The sequence below is a fragment of the Anopheles ziemanni genome, chromosome 3, assembly GCF_943734765.1.
Source record: "Anopheles ziemanni chromosome 3, idAnoZiCoDA_A2_x.2, whole genome shotgun sequence".
NCBI classification, from domain to species: Eukaryota; Metazoa; Arthropoda; class Insecta; order Diptera; family Culicidae; genus Anopheles; species Anopheles ziemanni.
In genome coordinates, this window is record NC_080706.1 from 71,370,759 (window position 1) to 71,394,749 (window position 23,991).

Consider the following 23,991-nt stretch of genomic DNA (forward strand, 5'->3'; position numbering starts at 1 on the left):
TGAAATTCGCGTGCGACACCGAAGGCTACCCTTAAAACTGGCACCGGCCGGACGACTGGCCGGGTCCCGAAAAATGGCGCGTTTGAAGGATTCAGAAAATAAGAAACACTTCTGCACAAACAAATACATAAAAACACAAACATACACACAGATCACGGGAAGGCACCAGAAGCGAGTTTTGCGCACCCGTTCGCCAAAAACGGTGCGCATCCCTTAACGGAACACAGGGCGATCAGGGCATGGGATTGTACGGTGGTCACCGAGGGAAAACAAAACAGAAAATCCTTTGACCACTGCAGACGTCAAATGCGCACTTCATTTGGTCAAATGGAAAAAATAACCGGGGTAAAAAAAAACGAAGCGAAGAAAAGAAAGGAAAAGTCCCAGAATAAAACGTGCGCGCGCGCTCGCGGGCGACATTCGGAAAACTCTAAACCAACAACTGGACGCGGATGGACGTTTTGTCAATCAAAACCTCATTCGCGCGCGCTCGATCGCTAACCTTGGAAAGTGTGGGAAAAGTAAGAGGAAAATACTATAACAAGAAGACACACACACAACGGTCCCTTCCGTGGAGCAAAAAAAAAATTAAGTAAAATAAAATGAAGAAAAACACCCAACCTTTCCGTTGGAGACCTTGTTAGCAGACCGGACGGGAAATTTGTCATCGTCCATTGCCGATTGATTTCAGGCGGTCAACGGCAGCTTGCTCGAGGAAAATCGCTTAAAATTAGACTCGTTTTCCTAAATCCAACGGGAGGACGGGGGAAACCGGTCGTTTGGGAAGGAAGCACGTGAGTTTTGAGGGAAAATTTCAAGTGCTTTTCTTGCCCGTCGAACGACAGGTTCGCCTATTTATGAGTTATGATCTCAGCCTGGTGCGTTCCGGAAAACGATACAGCTACACGGTAATGATACTTATTGCTTCCTCGTAGTGGTCAATGAACACGTTTGGCATTCATTCTCGAAAAAAACAGTTTGCGGGATGTTTATAACTTCATTGTTGGTCCTCCATTTTTGTTAGATGTCTGGATTTTCTCATGACATAGCGACCATTATCCCAGCGGACATCCCGAAGAATGACGAAAGGAATTTTTTAAGTAGCTTGTGCTTCTCTTTTCTCCCATCGGATCACGTTTCCCAGAAAACCATTCGAGGAATGTTCCCTCCTCGCCGTTTTCCCCCAACGTTCGTAGGAAAATTGCGATCCCAGCGGAATGACGGAAAGGAAGGGAAATTTTAAACGCGGTCATCGTCAGCCGTTGGCGGTGTATTGGTATCGCTAATTGGAAAATTATTCAACCACCTTCTTTCCTAACTACCACCACTTTTGAGATGGAAGAAGCCTTGTTCGTGTTTTCCCGCTACCGGCCGGTGCACGCATGAAGGTTTATTTTTCTTTTCTCCGATTTTTCCTAACCCGACGTTGACGAAAGGCGGGTGGAAATACGGTTACGACCCCAAATCGCCAACAGCTGACGTTTATTAATTGTTCGTTGTACGGGGCGGAAAATCGTTGCTCGGCGTTCGCGGTGTTTATGTTGATTGTTTGCAACGTTATGGTGGTGGGTTTAGCGGGAAAATCGTGGTGCGAGCAAATGTGGTGTCACTAACAATGTTATTGTTGAAATGAAATACAACCGGCATAAATGAGTAAGCTTTTATAAGATTCCTAGAATACTATTTATGTTATTGATCACCACTGTTTGCTAGGAAAAAAATTGAAATATGAATAATTGCAGTCATATATAACAATTACCAACACTCAAATTTATCTGCAGCTATTTCGCACGTGTTAGTAAAAAGAAACATCCGTCAAATGCTTGCAACATTTACAACATTTTCACACACCATTTTGGCACAAAACTTACGGTGTCGGTATGTCTGCCCTAGCAGTACGAGACAAAAACGGAACTTATTTCGGTACCCATGACGAAACTGATTAATTATACCGAATGAAAACATGCGGCCAAAATACAATAATTAATTGCGCTATGTATAGTTGCATAATTAGAAGCAGTATTTGTTATGGGTTTTAAAGCACATAAAATGATGAGAAAAAATCGAAAAAACACTGTGTGGAGTTAGAAAAGTTCCTAAAATGTTAATAAACAGTTTATTAATCCTGACGCAGACAAAAAGAGCATTCGTTTCACGCATGCACTCCCTTTTTAGGCTGCTTTTTGGCCATTTAAAATAGATCAAACAATTCTTTAAACATCTCTTGTAAGAATGAGGCTTATATTTTTAAAACATTTAAAACGGGTAGCGTTTAAAAATATAATATTCAACTTGCAACATAATTTTGCAACGAATCAATAATTTGTCTATAGACACTTCATTGTTACTAGTAGAATTAACAAAAAAAAACACACATAATAAAATTGGCAAAAAGCACATCAGCTCACACCACTTCCTGGTCAAACAAAATTATGATTTGTAAAACTCACTTTTGATCGCCCGCTAAGATAAGCTTCAAACCGGACACAAACGGCAGCAAAACAAAATCGGTACTTAGTTGTTCGTTAATCACTTCCCGACGACCCCCGTCATTGAGCAATGGTATTGTTTCAATCTACGATTTCACATTTCGACACATCAATCACTCTCATGCGTCCATCACGAATCGTCGCAACAGGGCAGTAGGGAATCGACGGAGCCTCTGGAACTTCAAACACCAAAACGAGCTGAAGACATTGAAGATATACAGTGCGCAGTATGAGCCGGAATTTGATTGCTTTGCGTGTTGAATGATGGAAATAACTGGTGTGAAAAAAAAGTTCACTATTACTCTTAACTGCATCGATAAAGAACTGAATGAAGTTCAGCCGGCGAACACGGGATTTCGCCAAAGTTCAAGCCTGTGCGTTCCACGGCAACGGCGAAATAAGACACCCGATAAGGTTAGCGCAACCGGTTCGGGCAAACACATTTTCATTGCCATGGGGTTTTCCGACGAAAAACCTTCGTCCTCCGACGACCCGTTTCGCGATCCGATTGTTCGAAAGCGAACGAACCACCACACCAGTGCTGTGTTCTCAAAACCCCCAGGTTTACCCTGCTTTTGCCAGAGTACGAACCGCACGAAGGGATAAATCAAGCAACTGCACCGACGGCTTGCAACCACCTTGCGTGCGGGTTTCGTTCAGCACCGAAATGGCTTTCCGCATTTTCCGCGCAGACGGGGTTGTGGTAGAAGACGAGTGGCGCGGGCAAGATCAACAAATCTTCCGACGAAACTACAAATTTAAATCGAGTCGGTACGAGCGCTTGCAAACTTTTGGCACTAAAATGCACTCGGAGGTGGAAGACGCGGCCCAACTCAGCTTAGATTTACGGCATTTCGTGATGTTTCAGGCATTTGCTTGAGGAGTATGTTTGCCTTTTCTTTCTACATTAAAACAAGTTAAACTGCAACAGAGCGTTGAATGCTGCAAGTCAAAGGATTAAGGGAAGATGCTGCATTTTTCATAAAAGAAGCTTGATTTATCATTCATAAAAGATCTGTACCTTATTTGAACAAATAATAAGCAATTAGAACTTCTAGAACGTAAACAGAAGTGAATCAATACGTTTATTTCAATACTGCTTTATTCAAAAACTCCACTCTTCGTCAAACTCATCGTGCCTAACTGTATATAAATTTGAACATTGAAAGACTTTGTGAAGTTCCTGATCACTTTTACTCGTTTAAGACCACGTTATTTCCCCCACTATAGCGCAGACCGCATGACGTCAATCGAAAGCGATATCGAAGGCTCGCTCGGTGGTGGCTTATGCGGGTGTGAAGGCACGAGAGGCAAGATGGGCGACAAGTACCAGCAAAGCACCGAACGAAACGGCCAACCGTTCGCCGGCACCGCCCGTGAGAAGGCGCGCGACATCGAGCTGAGGATGCGGCTTGCCGATGGCGGCATTAAACTCGTTCACCTCGCAGGCGTAGCAGTAGCCGATCGTGAGGTTCTTCCGCTGCCAATCAATCCAATCGACCTCATCGCCGATATCCCGACACAGGACGTACTCCTTGAGGATAACGTCGAGCGGAACGTGCACGTTGTTAACGCCTACGATTGCGATACCGGCGTTGTTACGCTCGTCGTGCAGGATCTTGTAGTACAGCATTGGAGCCGGGGCACGCCGAGTACCCTCCGTGGCGTCAAAGTCAAGCCAGATCTCCTGGTAGTCACCGTTACCGTCCGCTAGCTTCTGAACGCCGTACGTGCCACTGTACACGGTAAGCTCAAGGTCACGGCTTCCGACAAAGTCTCGGATGGAGGACTCTACTCGCTCCCAGTTGACTCCATTAAAGTTCTGCCACTGTGGGGCGGCATTCAGGAACCAGAAGGTCGCGTTCTGCTCCGTACCGTAAATGAAGTCAACCCGGGCGGCGATATGTCCCCGGGCCATGTAGATTCCGTTGGCAGTCGTTTGCACCAGCTCGTCGGCTCGGTCCTGGGAACCCAGGATGATGGCAATAGTTTCCCGCTGTCGGTTAACTGTGTACAGGTTATTGATGTTCACGTCCGTATAGTACGGTCCCTGATACCAGGAAGGCCGTGGATTGCCGGACTGATAACCACCGTTGGCCCGTGTCATGCGATGCCTTACGAAGTGTGTATGGTACAGCTTCTCCTCGTAGCATACATCAAACACATTCACCCAGCGATCCGTCGACAGCGGGAACCCGATCTGCACGATCTCGCCCGCACCCTGAAGACACCGTTCCTGTGTAGTTCGGGCAGAACTCAGCCAATACGAGTTGCAGGCAAGCACTGCCATCTCGTACTGCTTACCGTCGTACGAGAACTGTGTATCGGCATCGCATTTCACCGTGATACTGTTCGTCTCCGGGAACAACCTAAACCCGTCCCGGCAGGCCAGCTCAACCGTAGCGTTCGCTGGAAAATGCACCACCCTGGTCTCATCCGTTGGGTGCCAAAAGTTTTCGGTGCCTGGTATCAGTATCAGGGGTTGCTCCGGGTACGGCAGCGCATTGAAGGGAACCATACAGTGGTCGCCAGCTAGAGGAACAAGAAATAGGCCACAATTATCCACAAAGACAATCCACAATTGTCCATCACCATTCTCTTACACTGACGGAATTCAAAGTCGCGCGATTGCGCAACGTCACGCGCTAAAATGTTATGTGAACTTCCAAGTACCAGCAAACAGCCGAGGGCTAGCAATTTTATTTCCATTTTACTGTTCACAGATTAACCGATAGCATCGAACTAACGGGCTGATCGACCGGCGCGACGTATAGAACATAATCCATCGTCTGCTGCACAGTCTACGATAATCACCTTATCAGGATAATTTGGCTATTGTCAAGAGATAAGTTACAGCAGGGCTGTCCAACTGGGAATTTGGGAGGGTCTATGCGCAGTTTCCTATATTCATGCTGTAATAATTTTTCCAAATAATTATCTCGCTTGTACTGCTCCACTGTCAGGATTGAAGCTATGACGCTTCTGCCAAGCATGTGATCGTACAGTTCGTTTTTAGACTTAGTCCAGATTTAACCTCTTTATATAAACATTTACAGGACAATATACAGGACAGTTCAATGCATGTAATAGCACAATGTAATGTAATAATATATTTTCGGATAACAGATTTTTTTTTATGAATGAGTTCATTTGGTATGCAACCGAATTCATTTTGTTAAACACACTTCAAGAAAGACACAAACCAAAGGTCGTCACAGAGCGGTCTAGATAAGCAAGCTGGCAACGTTCAGCTGTGGCAGGTGGCCAGTCACCCGATTGAACTCGTTCACTTCACATGCGTACGAGTAGCCGAGGGCCAGATTTTCCCTGTCCCAATTGATCCATCCGATGCGGCTGCTCACGTCTGTGCAGAAGATGTAATCCCGGCGGATTTCCTCCAGCGAAATGTGTACGTTGTTGACACCGATCAGAACGATCCCCGAGTTCTGAGCCTCGTTGTGCAGGATCTTGTAGTAGACTTTCGGGGCGCGCAGCCTCGTACGCCCATTGGGATCGAAGTCGAGGAAGATCTGATGATGGTCTCCATTGTCATCGGCTTGCGTTTGTACGCCGTAAGTTCCACCGTAAACGCGCACACGGATGTTGCGCGAGGCGACGAACGTTTTTGCCGCAGATTCAATCCGCTCCCAGTTGCCGGCGTTGAAGTTCTGCCATTGTGGTGCTGCGTTCAGGAACCAGAAGGTAGCGTTCTGCTGCGTTCCGTAGATGAAGTCCGCCCGGGCTGCAATGTGCCCGCGTGCCATGAAGATACCATTGTCGGTACCCTGCACTATCTCGTCGGCTCGGGGCTGCGAGTTTAAGATGGTAGCAATCGTGGCCCTCTGAGTGATGACTCGGTACTGCACGTCAGTATCGATGCCGGGGTAGAAGTCACCCTGATACCAGTTTGGACGGGGAACCCCCTGCTGGAACCCGGCGTTGGCCGGGATAAACTCGTGCACGATGTAGTGGTTGTCGAATGTCACCTCGTTATGGCAGACGTCCATAATTTTCGAGAATCGCGAGCCAACGATGAACCCGACCTCTACGATTGTCGCTTCGTTGAAGCATCGTTGAGTAGTCCGGCGAGCGCTACTTACCCAGTTTTTGGTACACGCAAATTCGCGGAACGCGTACATCTGGCCATCGTAGTTGAACTGATCGTTGATCACGCACGCGATATTGATTGAGCTCTTTCCCGGGAAAATGGCAAAACCTTCCTGACAAGCCAGCTCAAGCGTCTCACCAGCGTTAAGCTGTAGCAGTCCGTTACTGGTGGTTGGATATCGGAACTGGTCCGTACCAGGAATCAAGATTAGTGGCTGGGGACGTGGAAGATCACCAGTTAGACGGACCGTACATGGAGCAGCTACAAGAATAAAGACACTTTTCGTTCATTCAAGACTTTCTTGTGGTAATCAAAAAAATCAAGCTTCCAAATTATGCACGCCTTTTTCTTACCAAAGTTTGCAAACTCTGGCAGATCCACTGGAATGTCCTGCGTGATGTCGTGGGCCTGCACCAGCGAATCAAACACCCAAACCGTAATCAATAGCGTAAGCCACCACATTGTATCTGCTCCTTGCCTGAAATACTTTCTTCGCCACGATACAGTATCGCTTTTTATAGCCACAGTCCACAGCTGGGTTTGGATGTAACCACACCTCCCTTTGTGTAGTCATCAGGAAGCAATGCAACATTCATTATATCAGTACTTTAAAGTATGCCCTCCTCAGAAGGGCGATAACTCGACACCGGTTTCCTGTTGCTTTTACAATTTCATTCATGTGACACCGTGAGATGAGTATCAAAGTAAATAACATAAACTTTATGTCATATGATGGGCGAATACAAGTACAAAGAAAGATCAATGAATCTCCCCCGTTCCAGTGCACGTAGGATAACGCCATTGCTGAATGTGCAATGATACGGCCTCCAAATACACCTTTGTATAGAAAAGATAGCGCCAGTATTTGCGATAAATGAATTGCTTAAATTTATTTTTGGTACAGAAAAACCTAACAATTTTTTATCGTAATAATCTAATCGGTTGACGGATTGATTTCACGGATGAACTTAGATAAGTAACCTGCCAACTTTTAAATGGGGCAAAAGACCAGTCTTCCGATTGAACTCGTTCACTTCACATGCGTATGAGTAGCCGAGGGCTAGATTTTCCCGCTCCCAATTGATCCATCTGATGCGGCTGCTTACGTCCTTGCAGAAAATGTAGTCCCGGCGGATTTCTTCCAGCGAAATGTGCACGTTGTTGACACCGATCAGCACAATCCCGGAGTTCTGAGCCTCGTTGTGCAGGATTTTGTAGTAGATCTTCGGGGCGCGCAGCCTCGTACGTCCATTGGGATCGAAGTCGAGGAAGATCTGATGGTGGTCTCCATTGTCATCGGCTTGCGTTTGTACACCGTAAGTTCCACCGTAAACGCGCACACGGATATTGCGCGAGGCGACGAACGTTTTCGCAGCAGCCTCAATCTGCTTCCAGTTGCCATTATTAAAGTTCTGCCATTGTGGAGCTGCGTTCAGAAACCAAAACGTAGCATCCTGCTGCGTTTCGTAGATGAAGTCCGCCCGGGCGGCAATGTGTCCACGTGCCATGAAGATGCCATTTTCGGTGCCATGGACCAGATCATCGGCTCGGGCTTGCGAGCCCAAGATGGTGGCTAGAGTGGCCCGCTGGGTGTTGACGGTGTACAGGCCATTAATGTTGATACCGGGATAGAAGTCACCCTGATTCCAGTTTGGACGGGGGGTGGTTATCTCTTGGAACCTGGCGTTGGCTGGAGTAAACTCGTGCATGACGTAATGGTTATCGAATGTCACCTCGTCATGGCAGACGTCCATAATTTTCGAGAACCGCGAGCCAACGATGAACCCGACCTCTACGATTGTCGCTTTGTTGAAGCACCGTTGAGTTGTCCGACGAGCGCTACTTACCCAGTTTTTGGTACATGCAAATTTGCTTAACGCGTACTTTTGGCCATCGTAGTTGAACTGATCGCCGATCACGCACGCGATTTTGATTGATTTCTTTTTCGGGAAAAGGGTAAAACCTTCCTGACAAGCCAGTTCAAGCTTCTCTCCAGCTTTAAGCTGTAGCTGGCCGCTGCTGGTGGTTGGATAGCGGAACCGGTTCGTATCAGGAATCAAGATCAATGGTTGGGGACGTGGAAGATCACGAGTTAGATTAACCATGCATGAAGTAGCTATAAGAATAAAGACACTTTCGTTCATTCGAGACGTTCTTGTGGTAATCAAGACCATCTAGCTCCTACGCCTATTTCTTACCGAAGTTTAAAATATCTGGTAGATCCACCGGAATATCCTGCCTGATATCGCGGGCCTGCGCCAACGAGTCAAACGTCCAAATCGTAATCAATAGCTGAAGCCACAACATTGTTTCTACTTCTTGCCTGAAATACTTTCTTCGCCACGATACTGTGCCGCTTTTTATAGCCACAGTCCACAGCTGGGTTTGGATGTAACCACACCTCCCTTTGTGTAGCTATGCAACATTCATTATATCAGTACTTCAAACTATGCCGTCCTCAGAAGGGCGATAACTCGATACCGGTTTCCTGTTGCTTTTACAATTTCATTCATGTGGCACCGTGAGATGCGTATACTCCATGTCATATTAAGCGCGAATTCAAGTACAAAGAAAGTTCAAGGAATCTTCCTCGTTTAAGTGCACGTAGGATAACTCCATTCTTGGAAGTGTAATGATGCGGCCTCTAAAGCCACCATTGTGTAGAAAAGATAGCCCCAGTATTTGCGATAAATGAATTGCTTAAGTTTATTTTTGGTGCTGAACAACCACACAGTTTTTATCGTAATAATCTAATCGGTTGACCGATTGATTTCACGGATGAACCTAGATAAGCAAGCTGGCAACGTTCAGCTGTGGCAGGTGGCCAGTCACTCGGTTGAACTCGTTCACTTCACATGCGTACGAATAGCCGAGGGCCAGATTTTCCCGCTCCCAATTGATCCATCCGATGCGGCTGCTCACGTCCGTGCAGAAGATGTAGTCCCGGCGGATTTCTTCCAGCGAAATGTGTACGTTGTTGACACCGATCAGCACGATCCCGGAGTTCTGAGCCTCGTTGTGCAGAATCTTGTAGTAGATCTTCGGTGCACGAACCCTCGTACGTCCATTGGCGTTGAAGTCGAGGAAGATCTCCCGGTGATCGCCGTTTCCGTTGGCCTGCGTTTGTACACCGTAGGTTCCACCGTAAACACGCACGCGAATGTTGCGCGAGGCAACGAACGTTTTCGCTGCGGCCTCGATGCGCTCCCAGTTGCCGGCGTTGAAGTTCTGCCATTGCGGTGCTGCGTTCAGGAACCAGAAGGTGGCGTTCTGCTGCGTTCCGTAGATGAAGTCAGCGCGTGCGGCAATGTGTCCACGTGCCATGAAGATACCATTTTCGGTGCCATGGACCAGATCATCGGCTCGGGCTTGCGAGCCCAAGATGGTGGCTAGAGTGGCCCGCTGGGTGTTGACGGTGTACAGGCCATTAATGTTGATTCCGGGATAGAAGTCACCCTGATACCAGCTTGGGCGGGGAACGCCCTGCTGGAATCCGGCGTTGGCCGGGATAAACTCGTGCACGATGTAGTGGTTGTCGAACGTCACCTCGTCGTGGCAAACGTCCATAATTTTCGGGAATCGCGGACCGACGGCGAATCCGACCTCCACGATCGTCGCTCCATTGAAGCACCGCTGGGCGGTACGACGTGCAGTACTCAGCCAGTTCTCCGTGCAAGCAAATTCGCGGAACGCGTACATCTGGCCATCGTAGTTGAACTGATCGCCGATCACGCAAGCGATGTTGATCGAGCTCTTTCCCGGGAACAGACCAAAACCGTCTTGGCAAGCCAGCTCCAGCGTCTCACCAGCGTTCAGCTCTAGCAGCCCGCTGCTGGTGGTCGGGTAGCGGAACTGGTCCGTACCAGGGATCAAGATCAATGGCTGAGGACGAGGAAGATCACCAGTAAGTCGCACCGTGCATGGAGTAGCTGTACAAAAAAGAATAAAGACATTGAAGTACTCGTTGGTCCAAGAGGGTCTTATCCTTGTTCTTACCAAAGTTGCCAAACTCCGGCAGCTCCACCGGAATTTCGTGACGAATGTCGCGGGCCTGCGCCAGCAGTCCAAACGCGCAAAGCGTCAACAAAAACGCAAACCGCCTCATTGTTCCTATCCGGTTGCTCAAATACGTCAATCACTACGATAGCCTACCGGTTTTTATAGCCACCCACCCGCTGGGTGGTGGCCGAGATTGAAAACCACACCTCCCGTTCGTGACTCGTTAATGACTTTAATCAATGATCCGTCGATTGAGGGGCGATTTCGCGTCTCTGATAAGAAATTTCGGAAGCAGATCATCCGGCGGTATACAAAAAGTGAACAAGAAGAGGTGTTGTCTAGACCCCTGGGGAATGGGGCTGGTGTACCTGAAGGAGTGCGTCATCCGTGGTATATCCAAGGTATGAGGGCAAAATCCAAAATCCACCAATCGTAAAACATTAAGCATCGTAGCAGTCCTCGCAAACAGAGACATCTGCTGCCCAGGTGGTGACCACATTGTACCTGTAGCATAAAATGATGTCCCACAAGATTATTAAAATCTATATCCCATTCGGAATTGCGCAGGACATTGGTTTTTAAAGTACAATCAGACGTCGGCGTATCTTATCAAGCAAATCAGTGAAAGATAAACGGGAACCATAGGCATCCGCACATCCTTAAGCAGGCCCCGCGGTGGGGTACGGTTTCTTAGCCTTTAATGGATGGATTAACTCTTATCGCTGTGCCCTCACCGTGACCATTGAGATCATGATGAGGGAGAGCAATCTATATAAAATAGAAGAACCGCGAAATTCAACCGATTAGTTCATTCAACGGACGTGACCATGAGGCGGTTTTTAATTTCCGTTGTGTTGCTCGGTTCGGCGGTTTTACTCGCGACGGCAAGGGATATCCCTCTGTATGACATTCCGGAGGAAGTTCCTGGGGTTAATGGTTTCGGTGAGTTTAAAAAAAATGAGAAGATCATCTATGTGTGAGTGTGATAAAGTTTTTAGTAGGTCACTTTAAATGATGTTGTTTTTACAGCCACTGGATGCTCTCTTCGTCTCAATGGAGATCTTCCACTGCCGCAGCCACTGTTCCTCGTCCCGGGCACAGACCAGTTCCGCTACCCGTCCACCAACAGCGGCATACTGACACTGGACGCCGGCGAAACGTTGGAACTTGCGTGCTCGACAGGGTTTCAGCTGTACCCGATGAAAACGTCCATCGTGGTGACGTGCGTTATCGATGGTCAGTTCAACTACGACAGCCAGATGTACGGTTTCTGGGAGTTCGGATGTTTGGTCAACTGGCGAAGCGTGGCCCGTCGTACGGCACAACGTTGCTACAACGATGCCACCATCGTGGAGATTGGCTTCGAGCTGGGCGACCGGTTCCCGAAGATTCTCGACGTCTGCCACGACGAGGTGACGTTCGACAATCACTACCTGGTGCACGAGTTCACCCCGGCCAATGCCGGTTTCGAGACTGGGGTGGCCCGTCCGGGCTGGATACAGGGCACCGGTTTCTTCCCGGGCGTAACGGTCAACACGCTGTACACGGTCAACATGCAGCGCGAAACTATTGCGACCATTCTAAACTCGCAAGCGCGAGCCGACGAGCTGGTGCAGACGACAAACAACGGTATCTATATGGCCCGGGGACACATTGCCGCACGGGCGGACTTTGTGTACGCGACGCAACAGAACGCCACCTTCTGGTTCCTGAACACGGCCCCACAGTGGCAAAACTTCAACGCCGGCAACTGGGAGCGTATTGAGGCGTCGGCGAAAACGTTCGTCGCCTCGCGGAACATCCGTGTGCGTGTTTACGGTGGAACTTACGGCGTACAAACGCAAGCCGATGGCAATGGAGACCACCATCAGATCTTCCTCGATTTTGATCCCAATGGACGTACGAGGCTGCGCGCCCCGAAGGTCTACTACAAAATCCTGCACAACGAGGCTCAGAACTCCGGGATCGTGCTGATCGGTGTCAACAACGTGCATATTTCCCTGGAGGAAATCCGCCGGGATTACATCTTCTGCACAGACGTGAGCAGCCGCATCGGATGGATCAATTGGGACAGGGAAAATTTGGCGCGAGGATATTCGTACGCATGTGAAGTGAACGAGTTCAACCGAGTGACTGGCCATCTGCCACACTTGAACGTAGCGAGTCTGTTGATCTGAGTTCTCTGATGTTACCTGGCCAAGTGTCGACCCGTAAATGCCGATTAAAGTGGAAGCAACTTTGTTCTCACTAGTATCATTACCTACACCTCTTTGGGAATTTCCGGAAAAGCCTTTGAAGAAGCAGATAAAATAACATTGGCCACCGGGAAGCGGTCGGTACTTCGTTGGAGCTAATTCCTTTACAGTCGAGTGGCGGACATTATGTTATCGCAATAGGAAAGCCAATGACTCTGCTTTAAATGAAACTTGATACGGTACTCGTAAATCGTTAATCACGCAACTGATAAGCTCCAACGTATGATCAGCACGCGATCCAAGCACAGAAATGGAATTCGCGACACATTGCATTTCCACAGAATCTACCTTTCCCTTCCCCATGTGCAATATTTCACAAATTAATAACTTCTTCTCGAACTGATTGCTGAGCGATTGTTAATGGCAGAACGTTGAAGAAACTCTCTAAGCAAAGGCAAGAACAAGAGACCAGATGAAAGGAATAGGAAAATAGTGTCGATTCTTGTTAAGAAATCGTATATTTCATCTTCAAATTCGACGTTTCAATGATTTAACGCTAGTATCACCTTCGTTTTAGGATCATAAACAGTGTGTATGTTTAACGTAGTATCTTTTTGTTAAGGTTCTGATTTGCGTTCATTGTTATCATGTTCTTGTGGAACAATGCAACCCCATGTCATTTTGCGCGTAGCACATGACCATATTAGTTAATTCAATCCTGTATTCCTGTATTCAATTCTGTTCCTGCAACTGTCTTCTAACTGTTACTCGACCTCGGAATTCTTCGACAAGTTCTTTTCTGCTTATATTCTTATTAAATTTGATTATTTATTTATTTAGTTATTTATTTATTTAATACGAGGTTATCTGGTCCGCAGACATACAAAACGCTTCTTATATTCACATTAAGCATTGGAAAATATATTTCTGATTGTGGACCTTGCCTCACCTAGCGACAAATTAAAATCTAATAACGCACTACATTCATTATAAAGCAGGCACATTTGGAACACCGGGTCCTGGGTACAAAAGACAGTTCGGCGAAACTCCGGCTGTAAAGCGTTTGCGCTTCTCAAGATTCTCGACGGTGCATGGAGATCATTTTTTTCTAAGAGATCAGGAGCGTCAACCGAACCTGAGAAAAGTTTCAAAACAAAAATACATTGAGAAACATTCCTCCTACTTTCGAGATAATCGAGACCAAACAATAAACAGCGAGTCCTATAAGGAGGACGGGACATGCGATTAGCCCATGGCAAACGATAAAACAAGAAACGTGTGGCCCTGTTCTGAACATTTTCCAATCTATTAATCCAGGTGGTTTGGACTGGTGACCAGACAGTACACGCAAACTCGAGAATCGGTCTTACCAGCGAACAATACAGGGATTTCAACGAAACGCGGACTTAAAGCGCTTAGAAACACGAAAAATAAATTATTGTTGATATCGTAATATGAAAGCACTTTCAGTCGCATCGTCGACACTAACTCTCAGCCACATTATTCGGGGTCTTTTCCTTTTCCCAGAAAAGCTCATTTTTGCTCGTGCACTTTGTACTGTTACTCGATTCGCACAACATTTGTACGTTTAGGGTGTTCAAATGGTGTTTCCATTCGTGATCCAACGTGAGGCTGTAGTATTCTGCGGAATAGATTAATTGAATAATTTACTGTTCTAAAGATGTATTTTTCACTTATGTGTAAAATGTGTACGTACCCAGTTCTCACCGTTTCTTATGGATCTGATAGCCAAGGAATGGTACATTATGTAGATTCCTAGAATAGCGAGAATGTGGTATGTTGACTTCCACCCCAAGAGGAGCAAGGTGATCTGCCACAGCCAATGGTGTTATTGGTCTATTGTACGCCACGATGGCATTGTCACCCAGCACGAAAATCTTATTAATTGCAACTTTTTCCTTGAATTCGGCATAATAAACTAGAATGTGATTACATATGCTTTCAACTAGTTCGGTGAAATAGCTTCCACTAGCAATTCCGGTATGTTTCTGATACCGTTCACCGTTACACAAACGAACTGGGGTGTGAATGCTGTATTCTTCTAGATATAGAAACATTTTGTGCAGATTACTTGCATCAGGAATTCCGCCGCCTCTGTACTTACGTAAGTCTAAGTTGGTAGTAAGAATTTGGAATGCCACCCGAATCAACCAGGTTGGAAGAGTTCGATGAAAGTTCTCAAACTTAAGACTGAGATAATGCGAACCGTGGAGAGTGTTGCATGGTTTCGATGCAAAACCGAAAGCGATCGGGGTTGGGAACTTTCGGTACGCCTCGATGAATGGTATAGCGAACATTGCTTCAGCCAGGGTAATAGTGGCAGGATACCCCCACTTAACCCGGATCTGTGGTTCATCATCGCTACATGGATGACTTTCTACATAGGCGTAAGTATCAGGAGGCTCCAGCTGTACGCCACGTTTAAAGCGGTGCCAAAACGTCCGAAGATCGTTCTGTGCTTGAGGATTGTCACCTATTTCACGGATCGTACCATACCCCTTCTTTATCCACATAAGACCAGGGGAAGAGTTCCAGATAGGAAGGTCTTCACGGAACACATCACATAGATGCATAGGGTTTTGCATCTATGGGAGTCTGAAAATCTCCCACGAAAGACGTATCGCATAACGCAGCAGTAGTTCGCTACTAGGCATTTCCCTTTCGTCATTTAAACCGTAGCGCTTTATGTCTTCACGTATGATGTTTATGGTAGCAGGAGGATCCAACTTTAGGTCAAAGCCATCTTGTTTCCCCAAATAAATCGTGAGATTCACCGAATTTGTAACAAAACTTCCTTCTGGGCACTTGTGATGATGTTGGAAAATGTGAACAGAAAACAGAACACAGGTATTTTACAATTAATGTTGTTGTTTATGCTGTGATTGACAGTTTTCTTCTGACAGCTGCAACCAAGGTTGTTGGAGCGAAGTAGTGCTTGCTGCGGAATTATAGCTTCGTCGAAGTCACCTTAGCAATGGCAAAAACGCGGTCAAATATAAACTCGCGGTTCGCGGAACGCGAAACATGCGCCAGTCGAGTTTTCCGCTTCGTCGTGAGCGCAAGCATCCGCGCCGCCATCGCCGCCGATAGATGCACACCGTGTTGTGGTGCGATCTTGAATCGTTGCGCGAGTGTCGAGTCCTTTGTCGGTCGCGTTTGCGTCCCGCGATCATCGACGGATACGAATAGGTTGATCTATTTTGCCCGTTCGTCGTGGAATTGTGTTTTTACATTCACTTGCCCGAATGACCAAAGTTGACAGTTGTGCGCTATCGTAGGTTCGATTTATTTGATTCAATCTTCTGCTTCGGTATCGCGATCGTAGTGTGCACCCCTTCGCCCATCGGAAATGTATGCCCTTGAAGCTCCCTTCCTTCCCGTGCTTCTGTAATAACACCGTCGAGTGACAGTGGCTATGAAAAATTGGAAGCTGCTCCCTAAGAAGTAAAATCAAATTATACCCCCGTTTGAAAACGCACAGCGGGAGCATTTAGTACCGAACACGTGGTGGATGCCTGACCACGGCGAATAATGTGCGGCTTGGACGGAAGATATCGTTAATGTGTGTGCACGTCGACCTCCCCCCGATGGAAACAAGCGAACCAATCAGCTGGCAAACAAAGAAGGCGACACAATAGTAAAACATACGCACTTCCAACACTAGAATCCCGCGAGAACGAGTGTTTTTGAGGGGGTACCCGCGCGTCTGTGCGCGTAACCGAGAAGCGCAAAGGGCTGATGCGTCACCACAATCCACCCCTCGCGGCAAAGCAAACGGTTGGCAAATAGTGGAACAGTCGTGCCTCTTCGTGCTTGCCCTGTCGTTGTGTAGCGGAGGTTGTTGTGCTCGGCTGTGGTGGTGGAACAACGACACGACATAAAAATATATCGAAACGCACAAAATTCAACAATTTTCGTTGCGTCGTGTGGTGTGGCCGAGCGAAGAAACGCGACGGCAGCGTGAAAAAGAAAACAAAAAAGTTCAACTGAAAACGGCGGACCATCCAACATTACATTAGACGGAAGGATTAGAGTGCCAGACACGGTCGCGTGGAGTGGAAGTGGAAGGCGCCAAGAAGCCCACCCCCAAAACTCACCCTCTGTTCGTTCGAAGGTGTACGCGAAATTGCGTCCACCGCGTGGGGTGAGTGCTCGTTCCCTCACCATCACCCGAAATAAAAACACCAACAATCCAACCCGATTTACCAACAGAAAAGACTGGCGCCGCATTCCGACATCTTCAACCCCCCGCCTCCCGGGTGAACTCGTGGGGTGCCAGTTTTTTGTGTGTGTGTTGGGTTTCAGAGGGGTTGCTAGCGAGTGGATTGATCTCATCTGAAGAGCGTACCCGAGCAACAGGTCCCTAGGAATACATACAGCTCAAGGTAACGAATGATCAAATATGATAGGTTTAGTATTTACATGCTGTTTGTCGTCTCGAATTCCTTTCCTACTATTCTCGCTTCCTTACGTCTGTTCAAAAATATGAAACTGTTTCCTTCAACATGTAACATGTTTTATCCGGCCCGGTGTTAGGGGCTTATCTGTATACTTTTTTTCTGCTTATCTATGAAGTTGACTGTTCGAGAAACCTATTTTATCATCATTTCCTTCCGTTTCATTATTTACTATTTCTATTGATTTAACTTAGGATATAAACCCCTCAAACACCCCTTTTGTTTGATCACGTGAATGATCGATCGAAAAATTTAAACCACATTGCTATAATAACAATTGCAGTGAATTGAATTGCATAAAATGGCTCTTCAATTAACGTTGGCTGAATGTTAATTTAATATTGTTTTGAAAGCAATCGTAGAACTATTTGATCAGGGGTCGGCAAAATCCGGCCCGCGTGAAGATTTTAGTACAACAGAACAAAAAAATAAACTCAATTCTTATTGGGTTTTGTTCACGATATTATAATTTTTTGGTCAAAAACTGTACGTTAAAGTAGTTAAACGAGGTGTTTATTACCAGGCGACTCGTTCGAACACTGTTTTATCATTTTTCCATTGATCCTTCGAAAATTTCCTGGTCTCGCGAATCTCGACCAGATTCCAGCCGCCAAATTACATATTTACTTTGCATCCAGAGTACCCACATTTTGGGTGACAGTATTGCAAACTCATATAGTATTGCACTAATATAGTGGTAGGCTGTTGTTCAAAATAAGCCTTTGGAACGCTTTTCTATTTGTTACTGATTTAAGAACAAGTACTGGCATTTGTTTTATAAACGAATTTTATCAAAAAATTGGTCACGATTGTACTAAATAAATGTTCTAAAAACGCTTGGCCTTCCACGCGTTCAAACTTTTAATTTTCATGGGTTAGTTTTTTATCACTATTTTAAGCAACTTCACTATTTAGAAAATGTATACTCCATTTAAAATTAATTTAATATTGCTTTTCAAAACATCGGTTAACGTATCCGGCCCGCGTTATTGGGGTTTTTCATCATTTGGTTCTTTTTAGGAAACGTATGCCGACCCCTGCTCTAGACACTTAGAGAATGAACAAATAGAAGAGCAAGGATAGGAGAGGGTGAAATCGGTCTAACCTTAACCGATTAACCAGCTTCTGCTAGTCTCTTAAACACAAAGCCAAGCTAAACACCAGCTTTACATACCAGGCACGGCTTCCGGAACTGATAGCAGTTTATACCGATGCCTTATCGCAGACCGGTGACCCTAGAAACAAAAATGGCAAACTAGCAACAACCACCACCGACAACATACAGCCGGGAACTATCCTCCAACAGGATCTATAATTATCCGTTTACCTAAGTATCGGTGTACGACCAACTAAGCCGGTCGAGGGTGTCTGTTAGTGTGGTCGATTTTGGCGTCTTCCTATAGTTCCTATGAAAATCGGCCACTACTTTTGACTCTTCCCTACGAGACCGAACCGGCTTGAGCAATTATGGCAAGCACAGACGGTGCTAAATGTCGTGGTAAACAACAGCTAGCACCATAATGGGGTTCACTTCTGTTGGTAGTGAATTTTCATTTTTCTTTCTTCCTAGTTTATTTATATGCTTAGTATATGTCTTACCGAGCGCTGATCCTGAGCGGTCCATTGTTAACTCCTTCCCCTGCCATTTCCATTTACTTGAGCACGGTCTACACCGCTCTGCAACCTATGATAACGGCGATGCTGATAGTGTCTTGCCTACTGATAAGCCGAGGTTCCTATGAACAAGTGACCGGCAAGCCACTTTTCTGTCGGGGTTGAAAGTCCCTGAGAAAGCGTCTGGTGAAGTCAAGGTATGGGTGACGTTTCGTCTGGATAGAAGCCTTTCTTTACTTTACCACGGCAAGAGTTCAGTGAACGCTATCAGTATATCGGATTAATTCTCCTTTCAGCTATGTGTACTATATAACTGTAGTATAGCAAATCAACGCTCTTATGTTATGAAATATAGCCTCGGTGGTAAAACCAACCTTATCGTCCCCGGGTTAGGGGGTCAGATGGTGCGCAGAGATTTGGGGCCCTATCAGTCTGGCTTGGGCCGCGGGTCATTGGGTGTGGTTTGTACCAACCTCATATGTACGCACACACATACCAATCGGCGGCATGCTCGGAAGAATAGATAAGCTAGCTACCAAGCACATCTGGTGAAGAGATTGCCAAAAATGTTTGACTTCACTTGACGAGGATTACCATGGACGTCACCCAGACCCCGGGACTTATCGCAAGCCATTCAATTTGAGCCATATATTGCTATAAGAATGGTGTTGGTTTTAATTGCGGTTCTAATCTGGTTATAAATTGGCAACGTCAAAGACAAAAGTGCGCTGTCTAGAATCATTAACTGATTAACTTTCTTATCGTGAGTCTCAATGGAGTCCATGTGGATGCATGTGGAATGAGTTCTCGTTGCTATCTCTCCAAGTTGCCGGTCACCCATATCTGAATGTTATTTAACTGTGGGAAAAGAAACATCATCACAAGAATTTAAAAAAAACCTGCCTAATCACTCGAATTAAATGAGGCACCAGATGTTGAACTACACGCTGCTGCTACGGGACAAAAATAGTGCCTCAATTTTTGCTCACCGGGTTTTCGCCAACGCCATTGATAGCAGGTTCGTACGGATTCGAAAGTTGGAACCGTCTCCGCAACCCCTGCCAACGGTAGGAAACGAGGTAAAATTACATGTTATCCGTATCCAACCAATTGCCATACGATTGTATACCGCTTCGATCGGGTGCACATGTTCCCGCGTAGCCTATCATTACACAGTGAGGCCCACAACAGAGATAACACCCCTCGGAAGTCAAATGATTGCGTTTACTGTTTCCTTAAGTTGAGTATGTTGGACCGGAATGAAAGCGGAATAATTTTGAACCGCCCGGAGACATCACTTTATGCGAGAATGATTGGTTCAAAACTCATTCGATTCAGGTTTCTTAAAATATCAACGCCCCCTTCTGAGCGGTGATAGCGCGAAGGGCTATGATTAAATCTCACACGCCCAGCCTCAATTGTTTACAGTCAAACGGCTAACGACTACGAATAGATGTCATATGTGGAACGTTGGAGGATTGGGTAGCCAACGACGATCCCCCCGATCAAATGCAGCTCACGAATGGACATCGTTGAATAATTTATTCGCTATGTAAATGTGGTCGACCGGTACCGGAACGCGCCTGTGCTGACACCCGCCTGGGTAGTACTAACCGATTTGTTGGCAGAATTTTTTGGTTTCCGAAGGCAACGAGTCACGAGCCGAGAAGCGTGTCTCTTCTGGCAGGGGCGAGAGGATGGTGAAAGGCGGGGTGGAGAGCTTATAAGACACGCTCAAGTGGAGCTGTTTCTTATTCGCGAGACCTTTATGGCAACCCGTGAGCCCGGAGCGTGACCACAACGTCAGCGCGTCATGGCGTACGCAAGCAGCATCATTTCGACCATATGTTTTGTGCTGCCAACATCTTGTGGTGGTGTTTATCAGTTAACATCCCATAGGGTATTTTTGTGTCGTGTGGGTGTCTGTGGAATCAAGAAAGAAGCTGCTGATAAGGTTGCCTCCGTTCGCCAAGAGTTCCGCATTGTTGGGACGCATTCCGTCGTTTGACGAACAGTTTGTTCATCTAACACTACATCTTCGCGCCACGTCTGATAACAAGCTATAGTCGTGGTGAGCGGCAAATAATGACTTGAGGTCGGGAGGTGTTTTTTTTTCCTTCAACCTAAATATTTACTTACCACAGAACTGTTTGCCCTCGGATTGTTTGACTGGATGGCGAGCGGCCATTTTCACGCACTATCGTAAGCCGCTTACTTCTCGGGGATTTTGTTTGCCGGCTTGCAATCCATCTGTTCTTTTATGGGCTCTGCCATATCTCGTGAACGTATTGTACTTTGAACTTTTGAGCAAATGCGAGCAGCAGAAGTTGACTGGTGATTGTAGGAGTGTTTAAAATTGCAGCTCTATTTTTCGAACAAGCGTTTAAAAATAACGGGGGGATTTTCAGTTTTATAGACGAAGAACCTCTTTTAACACGTTGACTGCCATGTCACCCCAAAGTCGGTGACAGCAAAACTCAGTTCTAAAAAGTTGTTGACCCATCAATAAATGAAAATGCAACATAAAAATAATAGTAATATTTTATATCAATTCTTTGGGAAGCTAAGGTTTTATTTAGCCTTCAAAAATCGTTGGTTTAACAAATTTTATGAACAAATTATATTAAAAAAGATTGTTCTAAAAAAGTGTGCTAAAAACGCTTGGCAGTCAATCGTGGGGAAATAATGTTGATTACTGTAAGTAAAAGAAGCTAAACTTAGAGTTGCATGCGTGCAATATTACCAAAAACAAAAACGTTTAAATTTTAAGCTTAATCGTATAAGGTTTAAAATTATTCCATTTATAATTTAACACGTTGACTGCCAAGCGTTTTTAGCACAGTTTCTTAGTACAATCTTTTCTAATAAAATTTGTCTATAACATTTGTTAAACCGATGGTTTTCAAAGGTTAAGCAAAAACTTAGCTTCCCAAAGAAATGATATTAAATAATACTATAATTTTCATCTTGCATTTTCATTCATTTATGGGGCAAAAACTTTTTAGAACTAATGACAGCTGGCTATCAAAAATGATAGCCATGGCAGTCAACGTGTTAAGGGGTTCCTTTTAAAATTCAAATTCTTCAATGTTTGCTTTAAAAAACGCGTCGAAGTATGTTCTTTATGTCACGAATTAAATATTAAATGCTTTTTTGAAGTTTAAAATTAGTCCTACTTCTACTTTAGCTTTATGATGTTTTACTTATTGCCACTGGTCTTTCTTTATTACGTCCGGCTCGGTGCCGGTATCACCACAGCTTCAATAAAACAAAAGCGATTTCTAATGTACTTCGGTCTATCGAAACTAAAGTCCAATGTATTCTAAACATAATAATCTATGTACTTCTATTGATTGTACGTGGTTGTTGCCATCGTTATCGTGCGTCGGTGCTCTGATAATGATGATGATGATGTAAAGCACCCCCATTTTGACCTTGCACTATGAGTGATTTCCCCATGCGTTTGAAGTTCAAAAGAAGAAAAAGAATTGGCAGGGAAAACCGACCGGCTGCTAGTCGGACCTTCGGCCTAATCGTTGGTTTTCCGTTGTCCATCCGTTATCCTACTTACGGAAGGTAAGCCGGTTGCAACATAACCGACTGCGGAGGGTTGTAAACCTCCCTAACCATCGTACGAAACGCTTACGTTACAAAATGACCTGAAAATCGTTTCCTCCTGCGCATCGAGTGTGGTATCGATCGCGAACGTTCGCCCGGTGAAATATTGCTGGAGGTCATGGTTGCGCTTTCGGTTGTTGTGTCTCTCGGGGTTGGATTTCCGTTGGAGTCTTGTGAAAGATTGGGGAATTAATACGTCAGGAAGTCGAAACTACCAGAAGCCATCATAGCATGCGATATTAGTGCACGTCATATCAGTGTTTGATATTTTAAGCACTTCGAACGGGGTCACCAGCGTAGCATTCATGATTGGCAATCGATTGCATAGAAATAGACGAAATGCCTTCTCAATCCAATCGATACCAGTTGGGGCCTGTGTTTCAAGTTCACCAGACGTACCGATGGAGGCCCCCACCATCGATTACATCGCGTCAACAAAAGCGCAGACCTCTTCGGGGGCCCCCATCCACCGTTTGTTTTCTTTTATGCAATTCGCAAAAGAGCGCCGAAGACATGAAATTTCTATCCTTGAAGCAAATGCATTTAAATTTCGGCCACAGAGTTACCTCGGAGATTTTCCATTCCTGAGGCAGACGTGGTGGCGAACACGTGGATGCTCCCGCAAAACGAAGTCTGTCAGCAGGAAGGCGAAAAAGTGAAAAAATAACAAATGCTAATTGCTCAACCGAGGAGCACAGCAACACCACACTTCCCGCCACTGAAGTGGCCCACTCCAAAGCCCGGTGGTACTTCGCAACTGAAGTGGCGTATTCGCGTGGAAACGGAAGTTGTGAACGGCGTTCGTTCGCAGCATGTTTTTGACTCCGCTCGATCTACGCACTTTGTCGTTGAGGTTAATTGGCGGGCGCAAGGTGACCCGGTGATTGACCAGGTGGAACGAATAAAAAGAGCAGCTGAGTTTCCTCGAGGCAGTATGCTTCTTTGCCCTTTCTGTAGATTTATCTCTTCCTGTATTGATTCTGAACGATCGTGTAATCAAACAGAGAATTCGTACGGTTCTTTAATATTGTTAGTTGAATGTGTCCATATCAGGGTATTGCGAATGAGAGTAAAGGTTAGAGAATGATCGCTCCAGTATCTCAATTGTATTGTCCTCTTTCAACCTAAACAACAATTATTTTCAGAAACTGAGAATCTATCAGAACTTTACATGAAAAATACGATTGCATAGTTAAACCACTAGAATTTATTAAAAAGAATATTGCTGGTTGTGGCAGTGTTGTAGCTGGTTGTGGCACGTTGACTATTAAGCGTTTTAGCACTTTTTTTAGTACAATCTTTTATAAAAAAAATTGTTTATAACATTTGTTAAACCGATGGTTTTCGAAGGCTAAGCAAAGACTTAGCTTCCCAAAGAATTGATATTAAATATTACTATAATTTAAATGTTGTATTTTCGTTTATTTATGGGTCAAAAACTTTTTAGAACTGATTTCTGCTGTCACCCACTTTTGGGGACGTGTTAAGGA

The 23,991-nt window shown here is 45.6% G+C and overlaps 2 protein-coding genes across 2 annotated transcripts; one reads left to right on the plus strand and one right to left on the minus strand.

Annotated features, from left to right (window-relative positions):
- Window positions 1-3,774: 3,774 nt before the first annotated feature.
- On the minus strand, window positions 3,775-10,702 carry LOC131285406 (uncharacterized). The gene is made up of 7 exons (XM_058314262.1): window positions 10,594-10,702; window positions 9,430-10,526; window positions 8,796-8,850; window positions 7,704-8,713; window positions 5,724-6,811; window positions 5,093-5,151; window positions 3,775-5,021 (listed from the first exon to the last, which is right to left on the minus strand). The coding sequence occupies exons 1-7, from the start codon at window positions 10,700-10,702 to the stop codon at window positions 3,775-3,777; spliced, it is 4,665 nt and encodes a 1,554-aa protein (XP_058170245.1).
- Window positions 10,703-11,423: 721 nt separating this feature from the next.
- On the plus strand, window positions 11,424-12,773 carry LOC131285408 (uncharacterized). Its single transcript, XM_058314263.1, has 2 exons — window positions 11,424-11,538; window positions 11,626-12,773. Exons 1-2 carry the CDS (start codon window positions 11,424-11,426, stop codon window positions 12,771-12,773), a joined length of 1,263 nt encoding a protein of 420 aa, XP_058170246.1.
- Window positions 12,774-23,991: the final 11,218 nt, after the last annotated feature.

Excerpts from the sequence above, each read along its gene's own strand:
- LOC131285408 (XM_058314263.1), top strand. The coding sequence starts at position 11,424 with ATGAGGCGGTTTTTAATTTCCGTTGTGTTGCTCGGTTCGGCGGTTTTA. Across the intron at positions 11,539-11,625 it reads TCCTGGGGTTAATGGTTTCG|CCACTGGATGCTCTCTTCGT; the intron begins GTGAGTTTAAAA and ends TTGTTTTTACAG.
- LOC131285406 (XM_058314262.1), bottom strand. The coding sequence starts at position 10,702 with ATGAGGCGGTTTGCGTTTTTGTTGACGCTTTGCGCGTTTGGACTGCTG. Across the intron at positions 10,527-10,593 it reads GCCGGAGTTTGGCAACTTTG|CTACTCCATGCACGGTGCGA; the intron begins GTAAGAACAAGG and ends TTTTTTGTACAG. Across the intron at positions 8,851-9,429 it reads AAGTGAACGAGTTCAACCGA|GCCCGCGATATCAGGCAGGA; the intron begins GTGACTGGCCAC and ends TCGTTGGCGCAG.